The 27,533-nt window shown below is 37.4% G+C and overlaps 1 protein-coding gene across 2 annotated transcripts in view; it reads left to right on the forward strand.

Moving 5' to 3' along the window:
* Nucleotides 1-2,887: 2,887 nt before the first annotated feature.
* Nucleotides 2,888-27,533, forward strand: part of ORC5 (origin recognition complex subunit 5) — an 88,015-nt gene continuing 63,369 nt past the window's right edge. The window contains exons 1-10 of one of the 2 annotated variants that reach the window (XM_063308041.1): nucleotides 2,888-3,072; nucleotides 3,806-3,861; nucleotides 5,380-5,550; nucleotides 6,708-6,800; nucleotides 8,348-8,545; nucleotides 15,429-15,503; nucleotides 19,261-19,372; nucleotides 21,158-21,288; nucleotides 23,096-23,144; nucleotides 26,437-26,527. In XM_063308041.1, coding sequence (XP_063164111.1) covers nucleotides 5,440-5,550; nucleotides 6,708-6,800; nucleotides 8,348-8,545; nucleotides 15,429-15,503; nucleotides 19,261-19,372; nucleotides 21,158-21,288; nucleotides 23,096-23,144; nucleotides 26,437-26,527 — 860 coding nt within the window. In that variant the 5' untranslated portion in view covers nucleotides 2,888-3,072; nucleotides 3,806-3,861; nucleotides 5,380-5,439. The remainder of the gene's footprint in view (nucleotides 3,073-3,805; nucleotides 3,862-5,379; nucleotides 5,551-6,707; nucleotides 6,801-8,347; nucleotides 8,546-15,428; nucleotides 15,504-19,260; nucleotides 19,373-21,157; nucleotides 21,289-23,095; nucleotides 23,145-26,436; nucleotides 26,528-27,533) is intronic. The other variant, XM_063308042.1, reaches the window with a different exon arrangement.

Below are 27,533 nucleotides of genomic sequence, written 5' to 3' on the forward strand. Positions count from 1 at the left end.
TGCATTACTGATATCAATGTAGCACTTCTAGAAGGGAGTTGGTTGATATGTAGCTCTGTTCTGCCTGCTAGCCACCATCACACATTAGGTGGAAATACAGTACCTCCTGGTGAGAAACTTTATTGAGGTAAGTCATCAGCAACTGGAAAGTAGCAATGGTAAAGTTTGTCAGTGGTGGTTTTAGGGGTGGCAGCAGCATTGCTGAGGTACCTGTGTGGAGGAGTTAGTAGCACTATCTAACAGCCTCTGAAGTCTGTTCTGACTCTACAGTCACTCCTTATTTAGTGGCTACCTCATTTAGCAACTGTTTGCAAATGCAACAGTAATAAAAAAAATTCACATCCAACCAATGCAGCATTTATGACCAAATTTTGTGTGCCTGACAACAAACCCCTTAAGTGTGAAACTGATTAAGGTCTGGTCAGTTTCAGGCAGCAGGGCCAGTGGGCTGGAGGGTTCTAGTCACTAACTAAGGTCACAGAGCTCAGCTTGTTAACTTGAGGTTAGCACTTTTAAGGGAAGGGTTGACCTGTGGAGAACAGCAGCTCAGAAAGAGAGAGCTTGTTTAAGCAATCTCTCCATTCTGTGAGGGGGCAAAAAAAAAAAAGAAAAAAAACCGGTCAGACACAAGACACTGTACGGGAGAACTTTATCTAAATGAGATGGCAGCGACCAATGATCTTCACAACATCTCTCTCTGTCACATGCTCGCTTAGCAACAGTTTCACTTCCAATTTAAGGAATGGACTGTGGTCGCTAAACGAGAAGAAGGTGTATTATTCTTGCATCTAGAAAAAATCAGAAATAGGTTAAATCCCTTTCCGAGATTTTTTTAGTTTCTGTGTGATGAGGATGTTTATAGGATAATATGGGATTCAGTCCTCCATTTAGTGCTGTTTGTAACTGAGGAATTATAATATATAGGAGTAGTGGAACATCACATACTGTATGTCACCGCCCTATGAAATATATCAACATAAATAGTACATGCTAGATTCTGCTATAGAAGCAGAACTCTGTTGATCTAGCAACTAAAACCAGGCAAGATATTATAAGAACAGAAATCACGTAGCTGGAAATAGTTCCACAATTGAATGAATCCACCTGTCATTTAAAAGGAGACTCTGAAAACCAGCCAGGTCTACAATTACCTAAATACATAACTAGCTGTTGATTCCCTAGAAATTGCAAATGAAGTGAGAGACAGACGCATTTCTCTTTTGTTCTGATTGTCTTGTACAGTTAGAGGTTTCTTCATTTTATTTTAATTAATGTCTTCTGTTCTAATTGATAAGCTAACTATTCTGTGATTTTATTTCATTTTATTTTATTTAAGTAAACATGATTTACTGACTTTAAATTCTCCTCCCTCATTATATCTATTCTGAAACTTCTCCTCTATGGATGAACGTGGGAGTTAGAAAAAGAGATCCATTTTGACATCAGTTAAGGATTTTTAATTTTATTTAAATACCGCCCCCATGTACAGCTGGGCATTTTTCAAAATGCAATGCCCAAGGAAAAGTTCAAACAAATGACTTTGTCTTTATGCAACAACCTTATTCTGGATCAGGAAACAACACTGCACAGGGGAAAACACACTACCAATTATATTGTGAAATGGCAAAAATGGGAAATTAGAGCATTGAGTATTTTGGGAGGGGGAAGAATAGAAACAATTCAAACTTCACATCCTCATTTAGAAACCCCTTAGAATCTTTGGCAGGATTCTACTCTAGTCATGTAAAAAGGAATCTTACTTTTCAAGAAGATATACCAGTTAGGTCAGAAGATTGTACAAGAATGTCACGGTTTTCTGTCTTTGCAGCTCTCCTGGTTGCTTCAGTTACAGAGAACGGCTATGCAATAACAATAGTTTTTATTTTTTGTTAAAATACTGCACTGTTGTTAAACCTTCCTGCTCTAGCCATAAAGTGTTACTACTAAATGTTCCATTGTGGAGCAGAGAATTTCAGTCCAAGGGTTGCTCTCCAGGGGACCACTCTCCATTTCACTTTGCAAGGGAAAATATTGAAATTAAAAGTAAGACTTACCTTTGATAATAATGGGATCTGACTAAAGGTCTCATTGGGAGTATCTATGGATAGAACTGCTCCCTTGAAATCAATACAAGTTGCAAGTCAGCAGTTAATGAGGCTGCATCCTGTCTTGTATGCTTGTTTCAGGGCAGGAAAATGTGGATCCACAAAAAGGTGGTTTTTTTGTGGGTGCTTATATGAAAACCCTCTATATATCCTGCATTTCCTTCATAATCCAGAAATTATTTTGCTCAATGTCCCTGTTCTGTGCAAGGTGGACTTATTTTTTTTTTATCCACATCCCTCAAAGTTATTGGGTGATATTCTTATATGGATATTACTTCAGTTCTCAAATGGTTATTCCCTCTATGTACATAGCGCCGTGCGGATCAGAACGTAATTCTTATTTGCAGGGTGACAAAGATATACAAATTCGCTTGTTTGCCTTGATGTTTCTTCTCCAGGCCCTGCAATTACTCGATTCTTGTCACAAATCAGATCGCCCTCTACCCAATATGAAATCAGGAGAAGCTGAACAGGTCGAAAACCCGTGCGGGTCAGCCCGTTCGGGGAAGAATAAGCGCCAACTTTCTTCACCCCTTCCTCCACCACAACTCCCTCATAATACAAGCCGGACATACCAACTGACCAGAGGGCTTTTATAGCCTACCCGTACTCCCGCCCCCGAGATAAATGCGCGCCCTCTATTCGGAAGTCTGCCTGAGTGACGGTGCAGCTGCTCAATCAGCCACTTCATGACGTAGCTCCTCGCGTAGTGGGGTTGTTTTGTTGTTTCCGTTACGCCCTCTCGCCTTTTCCCGCGCTTTTGGCGGCAGCAGTGGCAATGTACCTGAGGGGTCGCGGAAAGCCTCACGCTCGCCTGCTGATCGCCGGGCAAATTCAGCCCCTTTGATCCTGGCAGGGCCTCTGGTGTAGAAGTGTCTCGGTGTGCGCAACCTGCTTTCTCACAAGGTGGCTGACGACTCTTTACTGCCCTTCCGTGAAACGAAGCAGCTTAACCCGTCTCCATCTCGTAAGTAGGCAAGGAAGGACATTGAAGGGGCATCCTCCGCTCACAGCCTTTCTTCCTCCACTCTCCAAATCTCTCGGGCGGTGCCGGTGGGAGGAAGGCCTCACTTGTGGCTGCTGCCCCCCTCCTAGCCTCGACCCTCTAGAGAGGCCTAGGGGCCTTGGGGCTGGTATTAGGGTGTGCAGAGGAAGAGTTGGTGTAGGTTTTACCTTCCGCAGTCTAGTAGACCTGTTGGACTACTATCAATCCTATAATCCCCACTCAGCACGACTACTTTAGCATTAGGCCTCTCCTCTACTCTAAACTAAAAACATGCTCCAAATTAAGATCTCCCCCTTCACTATATCTTTCGTTAGGTTGCATTAAACCCCAATGGATTTGTGGATCCGGATCAAAGAGACTGTATTCTATATAATTCCCGGGATCATTCCTAGAAACTAATGGCATCTTCCTATGCTGATTTTAACGAGGTTAAAACCCTAAAACGCCCCCCCCCCATGGATCCCTGTGACATTGATTTAAAATGTGAATTTTGACCTGTTATTTTAAATGTATGAAGGTTGTTATGTGCTATGGACTTTTGGTTGAAAGGCTGCTTGTTTTATATTATGATATTATGTTTGACAGTAATGCATTACTGTTTCAGATGTTATTTTATTCTGTGTATTGTGTTTAAATACATATGTAGAACTATTACTAGTACTATGCAACTTTTATCTTTTTCCTCCCTTTACAGATCCATTAAGGGGGAAAAAGCTGGAAGAGCTGTGCTGTGAACTTCAACTGGTAGAAGTAATAATAATAATTTATTAAACTTGTATGCTGCCTGACTCTCAGTGACCCTGGGCGGCTCACAATAATCAAACAAAGACATTACAATAGATGTAATTTAGTAACAGGAGTCATCCATCCCCAGTTAGTTGAACTTAATTGTCATTGGAAAAAAATGAGCTTAAGTCATAAATTTGTCATGTTAATTTCAATCCCAGTATTCCTGTAAGAGTTTTACCCATGGTGAATTTAGCTTCTGAATTTGTGCAATGAACTATATACCAAATTCTTGTACAACACATCAATCTAAAATATGACTTGGTAAGTTTGTTTATCTTAAAGCCAGTGATAGTTTTTTTCTTCCCTCCATCATCCTTAATTTAAACTGAGCAATCATTGAAGTGATCACTTCATTTTTATTAAAATGTCAAGACAGCTGCCCTACATGTAACATCTCTTAATGTGTTAAGAAAATTAATTTAATTTTGTATTTTATATGCATCAGATGTTTCTTTATTTCATCTTTGTTGTCATAATTTATGTCCCTATAAGAAAAGTCAAAGGAAAATATTTTATGTATAATACAAGCAATTAAATATGTATAAAATAAGACTCATGACAGGCTAGGGCTAGGCTAGAATAGAATAGAATTCTCGATTTATACAGGACAAAGAAATTAATCTTTATTGCTAATAATATCAGTATTAAATAGCATAGAAGAATTAATAAATTGCTGAATGCATCTAAACATCCATCCAGCTATCAGATTGTATGCTGCCTCAATCACAGAGTGAATCTAGGCAGTTTACAGTACAGGATTAAAACATCAAGGTAAAAACATGCTTTGACTATAATCCTCAATACACTAATAATCACCATCATCAATATCTATGGTGAAAAGTAAATTGAGTACATTAATTTTTAACAAAAATAATCACATCTAAGAATTTTTTGCCTTAAACCTTCTACCTGGTTTCTTCTTGAAGGAATTATACGCTTTTAACAAGAGTACTCAGTTGGCAGTAATACATTTTAGGCTAGCATGTCATTCTAACTGTTGGATTATGGTGAATGTTTTAGGGCTCACATAAGCATAAGTTGTGAACATAGCCTTTGTTGCATACATATTTAAAGTACTAATTGCAAGATTACAGCCTACTTGTCCTTTTTGTCCTTTCGTACAATTCAGTTGTACAACAACTTTGTATTTCTATTAGTCTGTTAGATTACTTATTTTATGTATACTTCACAAATAATGGTAGAGAAAAATGTGTTTTTCTGGATTTCCATTGCTGTTACACAGGTGTAGAGATCAGAAAATCTTGGTGAGCTGCTGTTCTGATTTGCCTGAGCCTGGCTAATCTTAAATTTGTGTAATGACCATCCCCCTCAAATATTGGGCTGCACGTGGACATTTAATGCAGCTGTAATACTTCGTTATTTTTGATAAAACAGGTTGTAATGTGATTGAACATATGCCACTCCATACACAGCCAATATGTTCTCATGGGAAGTCTTAACTACAGCTTCATTTTTCAGGTCTTCCTTCATCCTTGAAGCTGTCTATTGAGAGAGTTAGCCACAGAAACAGAAACCAAAATGCCTGTTTTAAAACACCCAGAGTATCCAGAAGCAAAATTGCTTCAGTTGGAAAGCATGTTACCCTGTCGAGAAGCTCAAGCATCCACCTTGTTGTCAGTATTTGGAGAGGTAACCCTTTTTTATATATCCTTTTTTTGATAAGATGCTGGGTCTTGTTTTTTGACTGAAGATTGCTTTAAGACATCATGTTTCTTACTATAAAGGAAGGGCATTTTTAAGATGCTTTTCAGCTCCCCACAACTGGCAGTGGTATATGTATTGGGATGGAAAACTTTGGTTTAAACCTTCACTTCGCAGAAAGCTCTCACATAATTCAGGAAACTATTATGATTTTTTAAAGGATTATTGTGAGTATGCAGTGGACTGATGCCATGCATCCTTGCTGAGTTCTTTACAGGAACTGCTGTTGTGTTATCTTTACAGTATCAGTTTCATTTTTCTGCTTTTCTGCTCCTAACTATCAAAAGAGTTGACAAGAAACTGACTTAATTCTTACTGCAATTAAAATTTAAGATCTATTATTTAATAGATAAGAATGGTTTTATTCCCCAAATAATTACATATGAATGAGGTGGAAGCTGAGGACTGCTCACAACAATGGGCAGGAACTGAAAGTAACCAGAGACAGTGCTGTTGAAAAGATGGATTTGAAGATGGCACGTTAAAGATGTGGCTTGGGAAGATTCGGTTGCCTGCTGAATTTTAACTATTTGTGATGTTAACATTCAGGGATCCTCTTTTCTTTCCTTTTTGGCCTCATTACCGTCCAGTTTTGTTGCACTTGTTCTCGTTCTCTCTCTCTCTCTCCGCTGTTTCTGCTGGAAGGAGATAGGGAAGCAAGTGTAGGAATTTGCACCTTTCTGCATGTGAGAGAGAATGATTGGTGTATGCATTTGGGGAATCAATTTTATAAATGGACTATCTTATTTTATACAAAAGGAATTGTAATCAGTAATTAGTAATTTTTTCCCTGGGCTTGCCTTATTTTGATTATATGGATAGTGTAATGTTTTGGGAATTTCAGTGATGGCTTCAGGCCATTAACGTTTTTGAACCTTATTCCTTAGTATTTGATATATAGGAATAGTTTGCCCTGACACAAGGTAGTTGGTGCATTTTTAAGCAAGATCCAAGATTCTTCAGCTAACGTAGTAAAAAAAACTTGATGAGTCAAAGTCCTAAAAACTATTTAAACAAAGGGTAGGATGTGCTTAAAGGGGGAAAAAAAACCCTAAATACAAATGTATGTATATATTATTTCCTAGCGTCAGCACTTTAGCTTTCCATCCCTTTTCATATATGGACACACATCCAGTGGAAAGACTTATGTGATGCAGGCTCTTCTAAGAACCTTGGAGGTAAGAATGATTCATTATATCAGTTTTTTTTTAAAGGATTTTGAAACAATTTTGTTATTTTTTTGTTGTTTCCTTTAAACAGAAGGTTCACATTTAATATAGAGAAACACCTTAACATTCACTTTGGGGGAACTATTCCGTGGGACGGTTCTGAAACATTTTGGAAGACTGTGGCCAATGCATAGAATAATCCAGAAAATCAAAATTCTGTTTATTTCTGTTTGGGTATAGGTGAGTAGGGCAAATTGGCAGCAAATTGACAACAGTTTTCTCTAGGTCCCTTTAGCCTAGTGTCATTAATTGTGAATTATGACCCATTTATGCTCAGAATTTATGCTGCTTTGAAATTATAAAGAAACAGTTGTATTTAGAATAAGGGTAAGCCAAGTTAATTGTGTTTATTGTTCGCTTCTTACCAGTAGGCTCATAGATGAAGTTTCTGATTTTTGTCACAGCCTAAATAAAGCCAGACTGCTCAAATAAAGCCAGACTGCTCACTTGAGGGAATGATACTAAAAGCAAAACTGAAATACTTTGGCCACATAATGAGAAGACAGGACACCCTGGAGAAGATGCTGATGCTAGGGAGAGTGGAAGGCAAAAGGAAGAGGGGCCGACCAAGGGCAAGATGGATGGATGATATTCTAGCGGTGACGGACTCGTCCCTGGGGGAACTGGGGGTGTTGACGACCAACAGGAAGCTCTGGCGTGGGCTGGTCCATGAAGTCACGAAGAGTCAGAAGCGACTGAACGAATAAACAACAACAACAGTCTGAGATCCCACCTTGGGGCTTGTCATATTCATTGATATGACATTGGTGTCATATTTTCCCTACCTCTTCCAGACCTTATTTATAATGGTGATTGAATGTGATCGATTTTTTGTATCTTTACTAACAGTCTTTTCAGCTTGTCTTTTTGGACGTAACCGCATGCATTACATATTGCAATCAATTTAAGTCAGTACGTTGAATGGATGGTTTTTAAAATATATATCAATTCCAATCAGTAAGTACTTAGCAATGGAATAAATACATTTAAAAGCAAGCTAATGATGTGTATGCAAAAGTAAGACTTGTTAATTGTAATGGAAGTTACCATACATACTTGCACATAAACTGAGAATTTTAGATTCCAAAATATACCCAAAAAGTTGCAGACCACAGCTCAGATTTTTTTAAAGCTTATCATGACCTTAAAATTGCACGGTTTTATAAATGATGAGGTAATAATTTGCAGTTTCCCACCTGTTGCGGTTTAAAATTTGATTGTCAGCTTATCTGCAGATACCATACTCTCAGGATGGCATTGCTTTGCAGGCTTAACTTCTGATTCTAGTTATTTATCTAGTCATTTTTGCAAATCAGCTGTAATCAGTGAGTTACATATCTTTGAGTCTTAGATACTGCTTTGTAAATAAGCTTGTAGTCTTTTTACTTTGCAAATTATCCAAGTTATTTAAAGATTAATTGTAGATTGATTTTTAATTCTCCTATGGAGATCCTTTTAATAACAGAGATAAACCTATATTTGTTCTTTCTTTTCAGCTTCCTCATGTATTTGTGAATTGTGCTGAATGTTTTACTTCAAGATTACTTCTAGAAGAAATATTGAGACAGTTACAGTGCCTTTCTATCAAAAAAGAAGATCCTTCATTTGTATGCTGTGACACATTGAATGATTTCATACGTTTATTTAAAAAGGCAATCTTGACACCTGATCTGCAGAATCAGACAATATATGTTGTAAGTATGTACTGTAAGTCTATCTGTGTTGGTATTCAACATGAGTTAAGGACTTCATATTATTTTGTGGGAGTTTTCAAAACTTTGCTATGAGGCAGTCATGGCAAGAGGAGCAGCTGCATTAATCTGAACAAACAAACAAACAAACAATAAATGGTAGACCAGGGAATGGAGGCATTGTCAACAGGTCATCTATTCCAATAGTGATGATGAATAGGCGGACTGGTATTAACAGATCAGGTTATTACAGAGGAAGAGTAAGAATTTGATAGCTATCTTTTTTTCCAGTTGCCCTGTTAACTTGGAAATTCCAGTGAGTAGTTTCAATTCCCCATAGAACTTAGCCTCGATCCTTTCAGTGCCAGGTCTGTAAAATATAACATTGAAAGCATCTGATGAGAGAATTGACCTGGCTTGTGTAACAGATTCCATCAGATGATGGAAATGGCTGAATATGGACCTAGCTACTGCCAGTTGCAAATAGAGCAGACTAGAACAATGGACAAGGAGGAGCTGTAGCTGTGATCCATAGGAATGACATTATCCTTGCCAGAACTCTGGTCGGAGACGAGCTGTGTACGGTAACTAGCTGGATTAGGAAAAATAAATTGAAACTGTATGCTGATAAGTACTCAGTTTTGGATGTGCTGTTTTAGGATTATGATAGTGATGCCTCTTCTAGGTTTACATTCTAGAAATGGTAAGAAATTATTGGTAAGCAGTTTGGGAACAATTCAAGATAGCCATGTCTTTATGATCCCTCAGGTGGAATACCTGGTCCGAAGTACTTTTATACACTTTGGCTTATATGCTAACTGTGTTCTTTCCTTGATAATGAAGACCTAAATACATGGTAGATTTGCTAGTAATGTGCTCTATATAGGACTGCTATGGTGTGTTACTCAGAAACTTCATCTTACACAAAATGGTGCAATCAGATTGGGCTCTGGAGTATTCCATACAGACACTATTGAATTTTGAACTCCTTACGTCAATTGCCAGTTGTTTCTGGGTATAATACAATTTCTATAATATCGAAGCCCTAAATGGTTTGGTCCAAGGACACCTGAAAGAAACCTCCTTTTACAAGATTCCCACCACCAATTAATATCATTTGGAAAGACTTGCTTCTAGTAACAAGAGGCTGCCACTTGGGATTGTTTTTTCTCCATGGTTACCCCATACATGTGGAGTTCACTTCCCAATAAAATATGGGGAATCCCATCCAGGTTGGCCTTTATGAAGGTTTTAAAAACATCTCTCTCAACTGGCCAACTATATTTAATTAAAAAAATAATAGTGGTATGCAACATGTTTTAAATCTAATACTTTCAAGTTCAAATCAGGGGACATAGCTGGAAGATAATTCCAGTACTTCATATGGAAAATAGTTAGTGCAAACACCAGTTAATGGATACTCAGTAGAAATAGATTAAATTTCTTTCAAAAGAAAGATTTCATTATAAACCTCTGAGTAAAACTGAAAAGGAAATACATGGAAAAATTGAGGCTCATTTTGGATCTTGTAATTCTTCACACACACCCTGCTTTTTTTCCTTTGATTCTAGCTTTCCAGCAAACTAAAAGTAAATTGTCTATTCTAAAGTCTAGCAAAGCAATATTATATTAAAAAATTAGCAACTATAATGTTATGTTAGATGCTGAGTTTTTGAATCAAAGCCTTACATGCAATGTTACATGGCCCATACTGTTGATTTTTATAGTATTTATTTCTAATAAAAATAAGATTGAATTGAACTGCTCAAAAGTCAAACATACACTTGGCAATCCAGTAATCCAGATGATACTTCCAGTTAAATGGATAGGTGAGGTCTCAGTTTGAGATTCTGTAGAAATACTGTCAGAGTCAGCAAATCAGGTAGATAGCTAATATCATAGGAGACAGAAATAAAATTAAAAATAATCTTGATAGATTAGAGAAGTGGGCTGAAAGTAACAGAATAAAGAAACCACGTTTTAACAGAGGCAAGTGCAATGTTCTTCACTGAGAAAACAAAAATCAGATCTACAGCTATATGATGAGAGGTATATGGCTTTGTAATAGTACTTATGAAAAAGATCTTGGAATAGTTCTGGTCTGTAATCTAAATATATGTCAACAGTTCAATGTAGCTGCAAAAAAAAGCAAATGCAACTTTAGGCTCTATCATTGTAAGTCTAATGTTCACATCTCCTGAAGAAATTGTTCCACCTTTCTACTTTAGTGAGACCACTTTCTCATACTGATTTTTGGGGTACCACACTTTAAGAAGTATTCAGAGAAATAAGAACATATTAAGAAAAACCAATGCAGATGATCTGGGAATTACAAATTAAGGTCTGTGAAGATAAATTAAACAAGCTAGCTTTGTCTAACCTTAAGAAAAGATGTCTATGTGAGGACTTTTTAAATACATGAAAGGATATCGTTTAGAAGACGGTCAAGACCTGTTCTCCCTCATTCCAGAGTCAGGATACAGAATAATGGATTTAAATTACAGGAAGGCAGATTCCAGTTGAATATTGGGAGAAAACCCCTTTCTAACAGTAAGAACAGTTTGATAGTGGAACCAATTATGTGGAAAGGTGGTGGGTTCCCTTAATTGGAGTGTTCAAGCAGAGACTAGATAGCCATCAGTCTGGGATGCTTTAATTTGGATTCCTGCATAGAGTTGGAGTTCAGAATCAATATCCTAAATGGGTTCTTCCAGTTCGGATTCTGTGATTTTATGATGCAGCTTGGCAGGTTTAGATCTACCTTAAGGAAGCAGATTATCAGTAATTTGGTATATTATGCTTCTCCTTGCCAGCGTTTTCTGCCCTTGGCCTTAATAAAACTCTGACTGAATTGAAACAGTATTTAGACTTAGATATTCATATTGAAAGAACCAGTGTTCCCCATGTTCTCTAGAACTGGCTCCTCCTTGGATGGTTCCTATATATTTATTATTTTACGTATTCTCCACAGAACACTATCTTGGCACAAACTGGAGTGCTACCCATTAGGATGACAATTGGAAGATACATTAACCTCCCGTATCAAAGCTGCACTTGTCTCTGCACAGATGTGGAAATTAACTCCATGATGTATGCTATTAAAACATACTTATTTTACAATACATACCCAGTGGCAATCATTAATTTTAATTGCACCATTGATTGTAAGATTAGTGTTCTCCTTCTATGTGATCAATTGTCAGAAATCACCTGGAACGTCCTCCTCATTAATTGTTTCAGGATTTTGTGTAATTTTTCTGTTTTTATTTACTGCACTTACTGCATTTTCTTTTTTACTCATCACTGGTCTTGGACTACAATTAAACGAAATAAATAAAATAAAACGAGTGTATGGACACTCAAGTTGGGAAATTTTGTGATGCACTTCATTAAATAACAAGCTACTACCCATTATGGTTACTTACAGCTGTTTAGGGTTTAAATAGAAAACCTGGCTTTTCCCTTCCTCCCAGTGAACTTGCTTCAGATACTTGGTTTCTTCCTGCTTGAGTGATACTGCTACCCAACAGCTCATCTTTCAGCTGATTGGCATGGTATTCTGTTTGTACTTTGATTTGATATCATTAAGAAGTTAAAGGTAGTCCTTGAGTTATGACCACTCGTTCAGCGACCGTTCCAAGTTACGACAGTGCTAAACAAATTGTACTTATAACTGGTTCTCGAAGTTCTGGCTGTCATAGCACCCCCACAATCATGTGATGGTCAGGAGGGCTCCAGTTACATCTTGTACTGGAATTGCTGCCATTCCTGGATGGGGTGCCCTGCTCACAGTCACTCATGCCTTAATCACTTTCCATTTGGATGTGCTCTACTTGTGCTGCCTTTGGAAAGCGTTTGGAAGCATTAGCTGGTAGAGTGTACTGACCTTGACCAGTGATGGGTGTATCCTGATATACTTGGATGACCCCACTGTTTTGGTAGCTACATTGGTTGTTAGTTGTTTTATGGGTGCAATTCAAGATGTTGGTTGTCGTCATTAAGGCCCTACATGACTCTGGACCAGATTATCTGAGGGACTGCCTTCTCTCGTATTCGTGCGCCCATCCAGCCAGTTTGAACAGTCAGTTCTTTCCAGATCACTAATTGTGATGGAAGTGGTCCCTGAAGAGGGGGGTGGTGTGGTGGAGCTCGGGGAGGAGGGAGTAGAGAGTGCATTCGAAGCTGATAAACGTTCCCATAGCTTGCATAGTTTAGAGAGTGGGGAGGGGCTGAGGAAGAAAGTTAGGCTGGCACCGCGCTAGGTTTCCCAAGAGTACTTTTCCCTTTAGCTCAGTTAGGAACCTTAGTCTGGCAAGATTCTGTGTATGGTAGAAACAATAAAGTGAGCTAGAGTTGCATTTCCGACTCACGTGGTTTCTTCACCCATTCCCCTGACAGAATTCCGTGCACAGTATGCCAAGGAGGCTTTGGGCAGCAGCTTATATAATGTCTCTGTAGTGTGCTGTTAAAAAAAATAGAAGCAATTAGATGTCCCCAGGCTCTTTGGGTCATTTAATATTATTTCAGCCTGGACTTGTCTAATTTATATCCTTCAAAAATTAATGTATATCCCATAATATGAGTGAATTTTAAGCCTAGTCAATGACGGTACACAGCCATTATGCTGTGTATGTCCTTTTGAGAAGTTTATATTGGAGATATAGGTGCAGTCAGAGATGAAGTGGAAAGTAGTGACAATATCAGATGTTAAAAGATACAACAATGTACAGATTTTATAGAGAAGGTCCCATTTATGCTCCTTACTAGGAGTATAGGAATGGCTTTTCTGTGCCAAGGTTCCATTCTGCTGCTGAAAATAAAATTCAGGTGGATGGCTCTAAGTGTATGAATATTTTGCACTGGAAATGTGTATACTATTATTACCCAGCTGTGAAGAATGAGCCATGCAATTGGCTCACCTCAATTGTTTTGTATGTAGTTAGTTAACTCTGGAGAGAGAATATTGCTGCACTAAGGGGACTCCTATGCTGCTAGTAAAATGTAATTAGGTCTAATATGAAAACTAAAAGGAATGTCTACTGTACCTAAAATGCACAGTTCCTTTCTCTTACACATTGGACACTATTATTCTCAGGACTTCATTTTTTATTTCTGGAAAAAATGTTCTTGATACAGATATTGAAGCTGCAAAAGATGAAGATATGTTGTGAGATTTTACTGATCTGTTCCAGGGTAGAAACCATGAATAAAAATGATTTTAGAGACAGGTTGTTTAGTTTATGTGAATAACATTATTGATCATTTTCATATCTAAAGTTACTTGAAAATAGATGATAAGGAGCATTAAATTGGTGATCATTTGTACTGGGTAAATTGTTAATAAATCAGAAGAATTAAGAGTTGAATTATAACTTTCCACTCTGCTGTGCATGAAAACAGGCACGGATGGGGCAGAATCAATTTATGTGAATTAACCTGTGTTGTATGGATTTATTATGGGTTGATTTAAATGAAGATTGATGATAATACCTGTGTTTTGGTAGCACAAGTTGGCAAAGCTAATTAGTTCTGTTTTGTTTCATTGGTAAATAATGTAACATATTTCAGCTTCAGTTAACTCAGGGAAAATGAAGATAAATGAATGATCTCTTTCAGTGGTTTCTAAATGCTTCTCTTAATCCAGGCACAGGTATGGAACAATCATGATTAATCATGAGGCTCAAAATGACTCATTCTCCCCAGTGATTGATGGTGTCAATAAAACTTTGTTTACATCTACATTGAGAACAGTGTGTCCTTCATGTTTTTCCTGATGTGTGTTTCAAATTCTAATTTACAATTTAGATAGGTGGCGCTGCGGGTTAAACCGCTGAGCTGCTGAGCTTGCCGATCGGAAGGTTGGCGGTTCAAATCCGCGTGACGGGGTGAGCTCCCATTGCTAGTCCCAGCTCCTGCCAACCTAGCAGTTCGAAAACTTGCAAATGTGAGTAGATTAATAGGTACCGCTTCGGCGGGCAGGTAACGGCGTTCCGAGTAGTCATGACCATGGAACTGTCCATGACCATGGAACTGTCTACGGACAAACGCTGGCTCTTCAGCTTTGAAACGGAGATGAGCACCACCCCCTAGAGTCAGACACGACTGGACTTAATGTCAAGGGAAACCTTTAACATATAAGAACTGATGTAACATACTGGGAGAAGTCCCAGCTCATAGGATTTCTGCTTCGCATCTAGCATTTTCATTGAACCTTCATCTGATATTAGTTAAGCCATTTAGCTATATAGCTTCTTCTGTCTACAGCTTTGCTGTTAAAATTGAGGTAATAATCTTTATTTACTTTACTGAGACAGTGTATTGACAGAGTGCTATGGAAATAGTCTCTGAGCAGCAGTTGGGTTTGCACTCTGGAAAGACTTTCTGTCTTAAGTGCAGTTTTGGAAGATTCAGTCCAAAATTCTGTATAGCCCAGCCCCACTTGAAATAAAATATAGATAATTTTCTTTTCTTGTCTTCCTTAGAAAGGTTGAAACTTTAAAAACCAAACAGTCAGTTGGTATAATTTCCTATGTTCAAAAGAACCCATTTCAGTATAGGAATTCAGTAGCTATTAGAAGAAAGTTAGGCTTTGTATTTATTAATTCTCACTTACAGACTTATTTTTTAAAGCAAAATATAATCTAACGTGTAGAAAATAGAAATATTTTAGTTACTGTGAGGGTGACTAAATCAATGAACTGGAGTACTTGGGATTTTTCAACCAATTGTGCCTGCTTGAGGAAAAAAACAAAATACGTTTTCCTTAGGAAAACTTAATTTGAGGTATTCTTAGAGAAATTTTGTATTGGCAAATGTACTTCTAATGGTAGAAACAGAACCTTCAAATTATTATTTTTGTGTAACAAAAATCTTTTTTTGATTAAAGGTTTTGGATAATGCAGAACAGCTGCGTGAGCTGGAAGGAAATATTCTGCCAGGTTTTCTTAGACTACAAGAATTGGTAAGATAATTGGCCAAATTTCATTCATTATGTAATGAATAAAATCAGTATGCCCTGACTGATTTAATGAGTATATTTCTAAAAAGTGACAGGTCTAGCAGAACTGACAGTAAATTTTACAAAATTATTTTTGGTGAGTTTTTTAATCAATAGGACAATTTTAATGTGAAGCAGCTTTTATACTAGCAAATTTGGTAAATTGTACATCTTGTTTTTATGTGTATTTTAATGGTAATTTTTAGGTGGTTATGTTTTTAGTGTTATTTTATTGTAAACTGCCCAGAGTCCCCCATTGGGGGAGATGGGCGGTGATATAAATTTAATAAATAAATAAATAAATAAATCTTTGAATTTGATCAGTATTGCTTTATTTTATTAACTCATCTTTTTGTGCTGTTATTTGTGATGCACCAACAGCTTGAAAAATTATGTGACTAAATTTACAGGATACTGTTTTCTTACTCACAGTAGCAGAGTGAACCAGCATTTTGTTTGAAGTTGTTTTGATTAATCCACAGCTTTGTGTTCCATAATAAGTGTTGCTGTCTAGATATAAATTTTGCAAAAAAGGGAAAGTGAGAGAGAAAAGGATAAATGGCTCAGGAGGTTATTTTCTTATTAAAACTTGATTTATTTTTTTTGGTAATTTTATTTTTCATGTTGCTGAAATTCATCTTGATGCAGAAGTTACTTTGTTTGCTTTTATGAACAGTCAAGGATCCATATGAAAATTAAATTACTTCTTGCCTGAGACATTTTTATGTGTTAAGGAATAACTTGAACCTAGTCCCATTAGTGCCTTAACATGTGGGGGAAAGAAGTCTTTCTACCAAAACTATTTCTGTATTTTGTGTTAGTAGAACAGATATGTATTAGAATATAGTATGTAGCACAACTATAAATAGGACATGGTAAATTGGGTTAGGATGAATTTTTGAAGTTAGAGGAAATCAGTAAAAAGAAATTCTCAAAAACAAGAGGTCAGAAGTTTAAATAGTAATAGGCAATGTATGAATCAGTGAACATGATGGACACATAGATAGTTTTCAAGGACAAAGGTTTGGAGAGATACAGTAAATGATGTAGATGTGGATTAGATTTAATCAGATTTTCATTTTTTCTTTTATCACCTGTTTTTAATTTTCCTGGTTATTCCTTTTTTTTGTGCTTTACAATGTTGCTTACTCCAAAAGGGTATACAGATAGTCCTCATTTAGCGACTGCCTGGTACAGTGACTGCAGTTACGACCAATCCTCACACGTATGACTTCACAGGTCTGTAAAGCAAAGAAAGCTGAAAAAAGATTATAAGCACAGTCGCAGTTTCCCTTAGCGACTACTTTGCTTAACGGCCAAGTTGTTGATACCAATTGTGGTTGCTATACGAGGACTATCTGTAGTGTAATACGTATGTATGTAAAAAGGATATTCTTTATGTGAGGTGACTCACATCCAAGGATACAACTCAGTGTATCGAGGGGAAACAGAAACCTATATAAAGTGACAAAGGTCATGGGATGTGAATATGTCTACTGAGGTAAGAGGTCCAGAAGCATAACTAAGTTAGCTTTTAACAAAATGGAAGAGTCAGAAGACAATGTTTATTTGCTTATTTTGTAACTGAAGTGACAAGTCAGGATGACTTTCCTCCTGCTCTCTATTGAAGCAGTTCTTGATAAGAAATATATACACATGAGTAGTTTGAAGGCAAGAAAATGGTAATTTCATATTACTTCAAGATCAGGTTTTGCTTTTGTTTTCTGGAATTAAAACTGTAAATCTACATTATGCTGTAGGATAGACATGCTAATTTGGGCAGCTCTTTCTACCATTTCCTAGTAAATGGCATTTAGGAACCTGGTTAAAATATGCTATTTGGGTTTTGAAGATGTGTATTAATCTTTGTAGCAAGCTAAAGTTGAGGATGGCTGTGTCATTTTGACACTTCCGTGTGTTTCCATTGCAATAATCGGATGAAATGGGATGTAATAAATGTGATACTGAGTATAGGGAGAAACGTGTTTGCTTTGGATTAATGATGGCATTTGCAGCAGTTCAAATGGATTAGAGAGGCATATTGCATTATTCCAATACCTTTCCAGTGGGTAGAGGCTAATAAATGTTGTGAAAAAATAAGTTGTTCTAACATTTATTTATTTATTTGGTAAATTTATATAGCCATCCATCTGACATATATGACTCTGGGCAACGTACAACCTTAAAAGCATAAAAATAGTACAGCATAATGCCCCCAAAATAACAAAAATAACAAAAATAATTAAAAACAGTAAAAACCATACAAAAACAATAATCTGTGGCAAAGTACACTCAATTTCCTTAGCCATACAGCCATTTTGCTGGCTCCATACCCATGTTCCCGGATCTCTAGGCCATCCACATTGATCTTTAAGAAGGATTTTAAAATGTACCTCTTTCCATTGACCTACAGCGTTTGATTGCTTCTTTTATTGTGTTTAGCTTTTACCTAAATAATACTTTAATTCTGTTTTAACATATTTTCATCATTTGTACATTTTTATGTTTTAATTTGTGAGTGTTTGTATATTTTTAATTGTCAGTGTGTTGCGTGAAGTATTTTGAGGCTGTACAGATCAGCCACGCTGATGTTAATAATAAAAACCTAGAATAAAAATCTTGAACTATATTAGATGTCTCTACTTATAAAATTTATGACAGTTCTTTCCTGTGTCAGAAAGCTTGAAATAATTTCCCCTCCAATTATTTAGACCAAAAAGGAAAAAAACCCTAATTGATGCATGAAGTTCTGTAGGTCAAAGGTTTCTAAATCTGCACCTGTAATTTTAGGAGGCAGGGTTTCTGTAAACAGTGAACACTTCTGCCAGGAACATGTGGGATTTTTGTTTTTTGCTCCCATTATCATCTCCTGCATGTGTATTTCTCCCTTTTTTTTCCATGGTTCATTGCAGTGGTATTTTCAACATTCCTTTTGTATTAAAGTCAACATTTTAGCATGCATGAAAGCTCAAGTCAGGAGGGAGAATCTTTTATCTGTACCTGGCCCATGCCTCATGAGAAAACAAGTAGCTGTATTTAACAGAATGGAAGTAGAAGCTCAGATTTTGTTGAGGGAAGCATGCTTTAATGTAGAAGCTCATCTCCATTTTGATCTGTCTTTTCATTCCATTCCATATTGTCATTTATACAGTAGTTAATGTGCGTTACTGATAAATTATAAGTAATAGCCCATCATCATCCCATGGCTTCCAGCAACATATGAGAAGCAGACCAGCTTTCCTTGAAGCAGAGACCCTGAATGTAAGAGTAATACTAAAGTTTTACTGTTGTAAAACATATTTGAGATGGATAAATCCACAGTCACATAAGAGGAAAGCAGATTGGGAATAGTATGGCTGCTTTGAGCCTATATGCACTGTATCTGTTTTAATGATTTAAGTATTATTTTTCAAATGTAATCAGTTTATCCTCCCTAATAATTAAGATATGTATCTTTGTGAAACATTAATGTCATAGTGCAGAAAAACAGAATCCTGAAACCTTTTTTTTAAAAAAAATCTGTAAATGTGTTAACTGCTTGATTAAGCTATTTAAGGACTTCTCACTATGCAAATAATTTTAAATGAAATGCTGAATCAGATTAATTTCTTTCTGTTTTTTGTTTTGTTTTGTTTTTGTAAAACCTGAACTCTTCTGTGATTAAAAATTTAACTACAAGGTCATTTTTACTTCTCTCTTCTACAACACCTCTCACTTACAGACAGAGAGGAACGTGACTGTGGTTCTCCTGAGTGAAATTGTGTGGGAGCTTCTTCGTCCAAACACAGGATGTCTTGAGCCACTGCCATTATATTTTCCAGATTACAGCATAGGTAAGGACAAAATAAGCCAGACACACACACATCTTCAAGTGCATTAGAGTTACGTTTATTAAAGGTGGCCCTTGGTTAACAACCACTCGTTCAGTGACTGTTCAAACTTACAACAGCGCTGAGTGAGTGGTACTTATGACCAGTCCTCAAAGTTCCTCCATCATAGTGTCCCACAGTCATGTGACAGCAATTTGCGACCTTCCCTGCCAGCTTCCTCCAAGCAAAGTCAATGGAGACGCTGGCAGAAAGTTGCAAGTCAGAGTCATGTGAGGTCCTCGTTTAATGACCCGCGGTGATTTGCATAACAGTGGTAACCAGGGACTGCTGGAACTGCCATTGCTAAGCAGCATGATCACATGACATTGCACATTACCACTGCATCACTTAGCGATAGAAATTCTGGTCCCAATTACTGTAGTTAAGCAAGGACTGCCTATATTATAAAAGCTTAGTTCAAAGTTTATTTACAATAATTGTCATGAGTACTGATGGTGAGCAGGAGGGGGCCCCGATCCAGGAGGAAAACGCATGTGTAGTACTGAGGAGTTAAGCAGCCATTCAAAGAGACACAGATCAGACCTGCCTTGACTTTTGGGGTTTATCTGTCTGGGTTTTTCCCACGCTTCAGTTTGTTAGGATTTTCTGTCTAATGTAGCAGTAATAAAACACTAGAGATCTGTTCCTTGTCTCAGCGTGGTTCCTGACTGTTAGGACAATAATTCTAGTAACTTTATATAAATATGTACTATATCTAGTGAACAAACATCTATAAAAGTATGTACACTAGGAGAATTTTAGCCAAACTTCTGCTCTTATATTTTGTTTTCTGAGGCAGACTACTTGGCTGCTACTTTCTCTATGCTCCCACACTTCTCTGCCATAGCCTAATGGGATGTCTGCTACCAGGTGATGGTTAATAGAAAAGTCTGATGGACCTCAGCTTTCTTCTTAACATTTAACATTAACTTTTCTTTATCCCTCAATGGCAGTGTGTTAAATATTCTATTATAGTTGGGGGTTCTAATAATAAAAACAGAGTAGCTAAGTAGCTGAGTTTTGCTGCTAGTTTGGAGTTTTTAAAGCAATTTCACTGAGTGTGAACTCACTGTAGTTTTTCAGTTTAATTTCACTTTAAAGATCCCAAGTACACAATATATTTCAGAAGTTTTAATAGGCATGGTAGCAAACAGTTTATTTATTAATTAGAAGCATATTATTTTCCACTAGTCACTCATCACTCTCAGAATGGCTTACTAAGAAAAACATAAACATGTAGTGTGAAATGTGAAAGTAAGATAATCAACAAATAATGTTAACCAGCCTGGCAATTAATATTCAATATACAAACAAACAAGAACTCTAAGGGACATGGTAATAAAATGTTTACCTGATGTTGAAAAAAGGTAATTCCATTGCTTGAGGCTTGGGAGATTGCTTTGATCATTCTGGGTATCTGATAGAAAAGAAGGAATTGTGGTAGATGTTTTATTCAAAGGGAATTATATCTATTAGGAAAGTGAAGGCATGATATTGACATATTTGACCTTAATGAAGATGATGTGGGTTGCCTGTCGTTGCCTTAATACTTGGAATGTTACTTGATTAACTAGAGCTAGCTTTTTTTTTTTTTTTTTTGCAAAATGACTATAATTGCAGATTAGCTGGCATTATATAAAAATATTATTCTATGTGATGTCTCCTGAATTTTAACACTGAAAACAATGCAGTAAGTTACTCTATCAGCTTTAGAGGAAAATCATGCTGCTTTTTTTTAAATTCAAATAGGACATCTGCAGAAGATTTTATCCCATGACCATCCTCCAGAATATTCGTTTGATTTTTATGCTGCATATATAAATATTCTTCTTGGAGTCTTCTATCCAGTCTGTCGGGACTTGAAGGAACTCCAACATCTGGTGAGGACATTCATAATAAAGATGGTGGTTACTGTTTTGCTGATGGCTTTGGAATTGATGGATTATTTTACATAAACATTTCATCGGGTTTTTTTTGTTTCTTGGGATGCAAATGAATGTACCTGGATAGACTAGAAAGCTAATCTTAAGAGACCTGCACTTTCCCAAGGGAAATGAAACGTTTTTCATAAAGCAGCACTCTCCTTGGCTTTTCTAGGGTTGGTCTTAGCTACTGTTGATGGTGCTTAATACAGTATAATCTAAATCTAAGGAGTCAAGAGGATGAGCAGAGCGGAAAGTGTATATGAAAGCTCAGTTCTGATCTCTTGACCATAGTTTAAAAGTCATTGGTTTTTCTTCTATACCAGGCCATATGAATAATAGATTTGGAATCTTTTGTATCTGCTGTAGAAGGTAAGGGGCAAAATAATGGTCAGATCTATTCATCTAAACTTCTGAGGCCACGTAGGAGTCATAATAAATTTGAAAAATAAAATAAAAATAAATAAAATAATAGAAAGTGAAGTAGCCTCTAAGCTATCTGAAGTGCATTTTTTAAAAAAAAATCAAAACAAGACATAGCTGTCAGTACAATCTCTGGGCCTGTTCCTTGAACATTCAGATTCATTTATTTATTCATTTATTTAATCAAATTTGTCACCGCCCATCTCCTCCCACCAGAGGGACTCATACCAACAGTAGGAAACTTTAATACGGAATCCTAAATCCCAACGTAACATTATCTAGTAGCACATATTTGCATAGTAGACACTGGACACTTCAATGGCTGGTTTGGTGATTGTCGGTTCTAATCAGCCTCTTAAGAGATGGGAGGTATAAACTTCTGGAAGAAACCAAAGAAAACTTTCACCCAAAACATAAGAGAAGCATTGTAATTGTGATACTGTAATCACGTCCTCAAAGCCTGGGAAAGAGGATGGTAGTGTGCAAAATACTATACTGTATGTGTAGAACATCTACACATTCTTCATTACACACTAACCATCTTCCAAGTATATCAGTGTGTGATTAGTAAGAGGATCAAGAAACCTTCATCTTAATGAACATAGAGATAAATTGTGTGCTAAAATAAGTGTATCCATTTGCCAAGATTTCAGAATCTAATCCCTTTGCCTTTTGGTAAATCTGATTAAAGAGGCCTCTGTAAGAATCTTGAATTTAGTTGTAAGCTGCTGCTAAGGACTTGATAGATATTGCAGGAGAAAGTCTTGGTTAAATGTCCCAAAAGGAGTTTGCCTGAGACAAATCTGATACAACCTAGCTTTAGCTCTGGCTCTAAATTCTTGTATTACACATTTGAACCAATACTACTATGCATCATCTGGATTACTGGGAGTGCAGAATCTGTGCAACTTTTGATAGTACACAGTTGTGGCATCCACGAATGATGAAGATAGATGAGCTGCTTCTCATTCCTTAGCTCCCAACTCTTGCTTAGAAATTATTTCACAAGGGAAAATGATCCGTTGTTTGTACTTTTTGTTTTCCCATCTAAGCCCCCCTAAATTAGGAATGCTAAGCATTATCCGGTTTGTCCATACCAGTCAGGACTACTTCCAGACTCTACTACCAACCATCTCTAATTTTGTTTATCCAGCATCAGTTTTATCCAGCATAAATACAGGTTATTTGGGGTTAGGGAAGTTAAGCAGCACATTTTAGTTCCAGCAGTTGCATATTTTAACAAAACAGCCTATAAGATGGTACTGTCTGGGTTCTTTCAATTATCAGGAACATTCAGATCCATAGGATGATACTAAATAAACCTTGTACTCTTATCTTACAGGCTGCACTTAATTTTTCTAAATATTGTGAGCCTGTGGTCCAAGGAGAGGGTGAGTGTTTTACTTTTATATGAATCTTTCATATGAATGAATTTTGCTTGTCATCTCCTTTTAGCTATACATTTCTACTCAGCTTGGTGCAGAAGTAATACTGTCCAGTTGTCAAATTGTGTTGGCAATCAGAAGTCTTCAAATTTTGAAGGATATTATAGTTAGTGTACTGTATCTATCTTCTGAACCACGCTTTTCCACCACAGAAGTGTGATTTGAACATCAGTTCTCCTTTTGTTTCTTCATGGGCATGTGACTTACTGATTTGCACTAATTAGAAGTAACTTGAGCACAGAAAAAAGTGCTACCTCTGTCTCAAAAATGAAAAGAGAGAAAGAAAGAAGTAAGTTCCAGAACAACAAGAAAAAATTCCCTCAACCTTTGTATTTTTTGTGAAGAATTGGATTTCTTTTTGGGAAAAAAAAATTCTTTTACAAATAATTTACTGAGAAATGAGTGTTTAAGGCAGAAAGGACAGTGAATACAATGTTTTTAAAAGATTACTCAAAATACTGCATAACATCTGTGTGCAATGAGCCTACTCAGAATTGTGGACTTCCAGTGGGGACATGGTGGACTGAACAGCTGTGCCCGTGGGTTTAGCGAGCGGAGCTGACAATGCAGCAATTTTTGGGGGGCTCAGGCAGGTTTTCCTGAAGCCCAGGAATTTTGCGTTTGACTGGTAAGAGCAGCCGGGAGGCGGGGAAGTCATCATTTTCCAAGCCGTGCTGTAGCCTTAAAGGGATATTAAGACCAGCCACCCCATTTCTAAATCACCAAATTTATATATTTTTTTAAAATATGCGTACCCTAAGAAAGGCTTTCTACAGGGAGGAAAAGCTGGCTCTCTTGGTGCTTATCGTTATTTTTGGGATTACTTTTTTAAAATTATTTTTTAAGTTTTGGACTTTCAAATATTCTCCTTCCAAATATTAAGGAGGACTGGGAGTAAATAATTGTCTTCCTGTTGTTATTTTTGTACTAAATTTGAAGATATTAGCATTTTCATACATGTTGAATCGGCTGATTTGAACCTTCAGCTTTCTGTTTTTACTTTCCCTTGGGAACTGTCTGCTTATCTCATTCTTACTTTGTGTAAACACACTCTGGAACTTTTCCATATCTTTGGCTTTTGCTGGTTAAGCTCCTAGGGAGCGCCATAATCTACTGAGTGAGACATGGAGGATTTTAAACAGATTTTTTCTGACTTCCACCAAGTTTTTAAACAGATTTTTTCTGATTCCTATCAAGCTTTTTATGCAAGACATTCAGGACATCGTGGAAAATATGAGGTCTGAAATGTGCCATCAGGTTGGGGAGGTGGTGGATGAAATTGAGGAATTTAACAGTGATAGAAATGTTTCTTCTAAGAGTGAGATTGGGATTTCTGTTGAGATGCTAGATGAAGATTGGATAGTGGAGTTGGAGAAATTTAAGAGAAAGAGAGATCTGCAAGCAACAAGTGAAATTGATTTTCTCGTATGCCATGAAAAAGAAGGGGTCATTACTTATGGGAGGTCTCCTGAAGAGAAGTTGGAATTTTTGAGGGGGGCAGTTGGGCTGTTTGATTTTCTTAAGAAAAAAGCTCTGTGCACATTGTGGGGATAGGTAAACTCTCTGGTTTATTTTGAAGTGGGATAAGGGTTAAAGAATGTTTATCTGGATTGTTTTTAATGTTTGGTTGATCTTATTTGTCTTTAAGGATTTGGTTTAAGATTATTAGGGTAAAATGCTTTGGTTTTGGGTTTATTAAAATTAAGTTTGTTAAAATTGTTGTACTGTTAAGTATAATGGCAGACAATTTATGTGCTTTTTAGTTTGATTTTTATTATAGTAGACAGAAATGTATAGAATAGTAGTAGGAAGGGAATAAGTGCTGCTTTTCTCCTGAGGAGCCTGTACAGAATATGAGATCCTGGGGATGTCGTACTCCATGCTCCACGCCCGCCCACAGCACCCCCCTGCCTGTACTCGGTAGCGCATGCCCTCCCACCCAGTTATGCTTGTACAGCGCTGCGGCAGCCACCTTCGCACCCTCCCGCACCAGGCAGCAGCAACCCCTTGCCCAGCCGTGCTCATGTGGTGCTGTGGCAGTGACCAGCGCATGGTTCCACACCTGGTGGCAGCCATCCCCCGCCCAGCCACCCTTGTGTGGCACCATGGCAGCCACCTGCGTGCCCCCCTCACTCCACAGTAGCCATCGCCCACCTGGCCATGCTCACGCCACACCACAGCAACCACTTACCTGCCTGTCCAAGGGTGAGTAGATAGGAGGAATTGTATAAGCTCTCAGGCGCTTCATATTTCAGCAATGGCTAGGTGATTGAGCCAATGTTATGTCTACAACAGAGAATCAAGGAATAAGACAGTGATAAGCATCTTTGTGATCTGAGTAGCTGCATTTTGGAAGGAACATAACTGAAATCTTTCACCTTGTTTTGTGAGGGCATGTGGCAGCACATGTTGTGAATACCATGCCAGGTGACCTTGGCTGATATCCCAGGGGGTAGGCCTCATTTAAAATATTAAAAATACATAGATAAATACATACTAGTTTGATAGGAGACAAAAATTACACCAGAAATTACAGAGCAGTAAGCTATGTGGGAAGTATCCCAGAAGAAAGTAGCAGCAAACAATTTCCAGATTTATTTATTTATTTATTGTGGACAATAAAGTTCCATGGAAATGTCCCTTTAGTCACCGAGAGTCAGGCTTGAGTGAAATGATTCTTTACCTACTTTACATGTGGGAAGTGGAAGGCCTCTGGGAAATAAGGTGCTACCTTTCACACTCCAGTTCTTAAATATGGCCCTGAGCTATTGAAATGTGGTCATTTTGCCACAAAATTTGGCATTACAGCCTTTGACTACTGGGCCTAGGAGGCTCACATAGATCACTTGTTGCCCACCTCTGGAATAAAGAAAGCCATGAAAAGAATTTTCAACTAAAATAATGGAGACATGACAGAAATACCTTTGATTTATAGCTAATTTTTCTTGCTTTGAGTGTTCTGTGGTTTGAGATTACCATTTTCTGTATTAGAAATTATTTAAAATTTATCGTAGCCTTCCCCAGCTTGACACTCTCCTGATGTATTGAGACTGCAGCTTCCAGAATTCTTAGTCTGAAAATAATTCAGCCATGTTGGCTAGGTATTCTGGAACTTCCAAGAGAGAACTTGTGGAGGGCATTGAGTGAGAGAAAACTTGAATAAAGTCAGCAATAATTGTTGTATAGCTGAACGCTTTTCAGAGGTCAACCCAGATTAAGCTGTCTTTCTGTGTCATAGCAAATGAACGCGACACACGGCGACTGTGGAAAAATATTGAATCCCATTTGAAGAAAGCTATGCAAACAGTTTATCTTCGAGAAATATCCAGGTAATTGCCCCTTCTCTTTATTATATTTTTTTACAGCAAACTTCGAAGCTTATGTAAAACATCAAATATGGAAGGTTTTTTTTTCCAACCATTATAAGTGTTCCTATCTCTTTAAACTCAATATGGGTAACAATTTATTATTTTACTAATGAAAAATATGTAATTATTCAAGTGATACAGAAGACATGCAGTGTGGAAGGTTTCTTGTATGTGTTTGCTTCTAATTAAAAGCAGTTGTAGGTAGTGGCAAAATGCTGAGGAAATGCAGGGGAATTATACTTGCTCAATGTGAAGCTGCCATTTGCCCTTTATGGGGAAATCACTGATACTGATGGGCATTACCTGTATCCTTTCCTGTGAAGGGTAAAGTGATACTAAGGCTGAGCCTGAGAATCCCCTCCAGTTCCACAGCTGCAATCTGGTTCAGACCCCTCTATGGCAGAGGGAAAGACCACATGAACCTTCTTGTGTCCTATCTAATTTAACCTAATGTATATGATTGTAAGAGAAGTAAAAGGCAAAGATTCCTTTAAGGCGGGTTTGTTTTCTGGGTGACCACAAGTGTGGAAACAAACCGCTGTATCTGAAAAGTCACCTGCAACCATGGGCTGTGCAATCAGAAGTATGTAAAACATAAGCTGATAATTTAGACAAGTCATAAAAGGGTCTCTGAGGAAGAATTCAGCCATGATACCTAGACAGCAATGAGCCCTGGCAGAAGTGCTTCCTCTTTAAAACACAATTTACTTGCTCTCCAGTGCAGACCTCTAAAGCAACTGAGAGCCAAAGCTAGTTGTGGATGGTTTTCTTTGGAAGGATGCAACTCTCCTACCAGTTTTGTGTAAGGGTTTCTCAGTCAATTAAAATTTAAGTGATACTTCTGATTTCCATTTGAATACGGCTGTGTATAGAGCAGCGTTTTTCAGCCTTGGTGACTTTAAGATGTGCGGACTTTAACTCCCAGAATTCCCTAGCTAGCATGCACACTAGACCATTACCCTGCCAT

This window comes from Candoia aspera, chromosome 7 (assembly GCF_035149785.1).
Source record: "Candoia aspera isolate rCanAsp1 chromosome 7, rCanAsp1.hap2, whole genome shotgun sequence".
NCBI lineage: Eukaryota > Metazoa > Chordata > Lepidosauria > Squamata > Boidae > Candoia > Candoia aspera.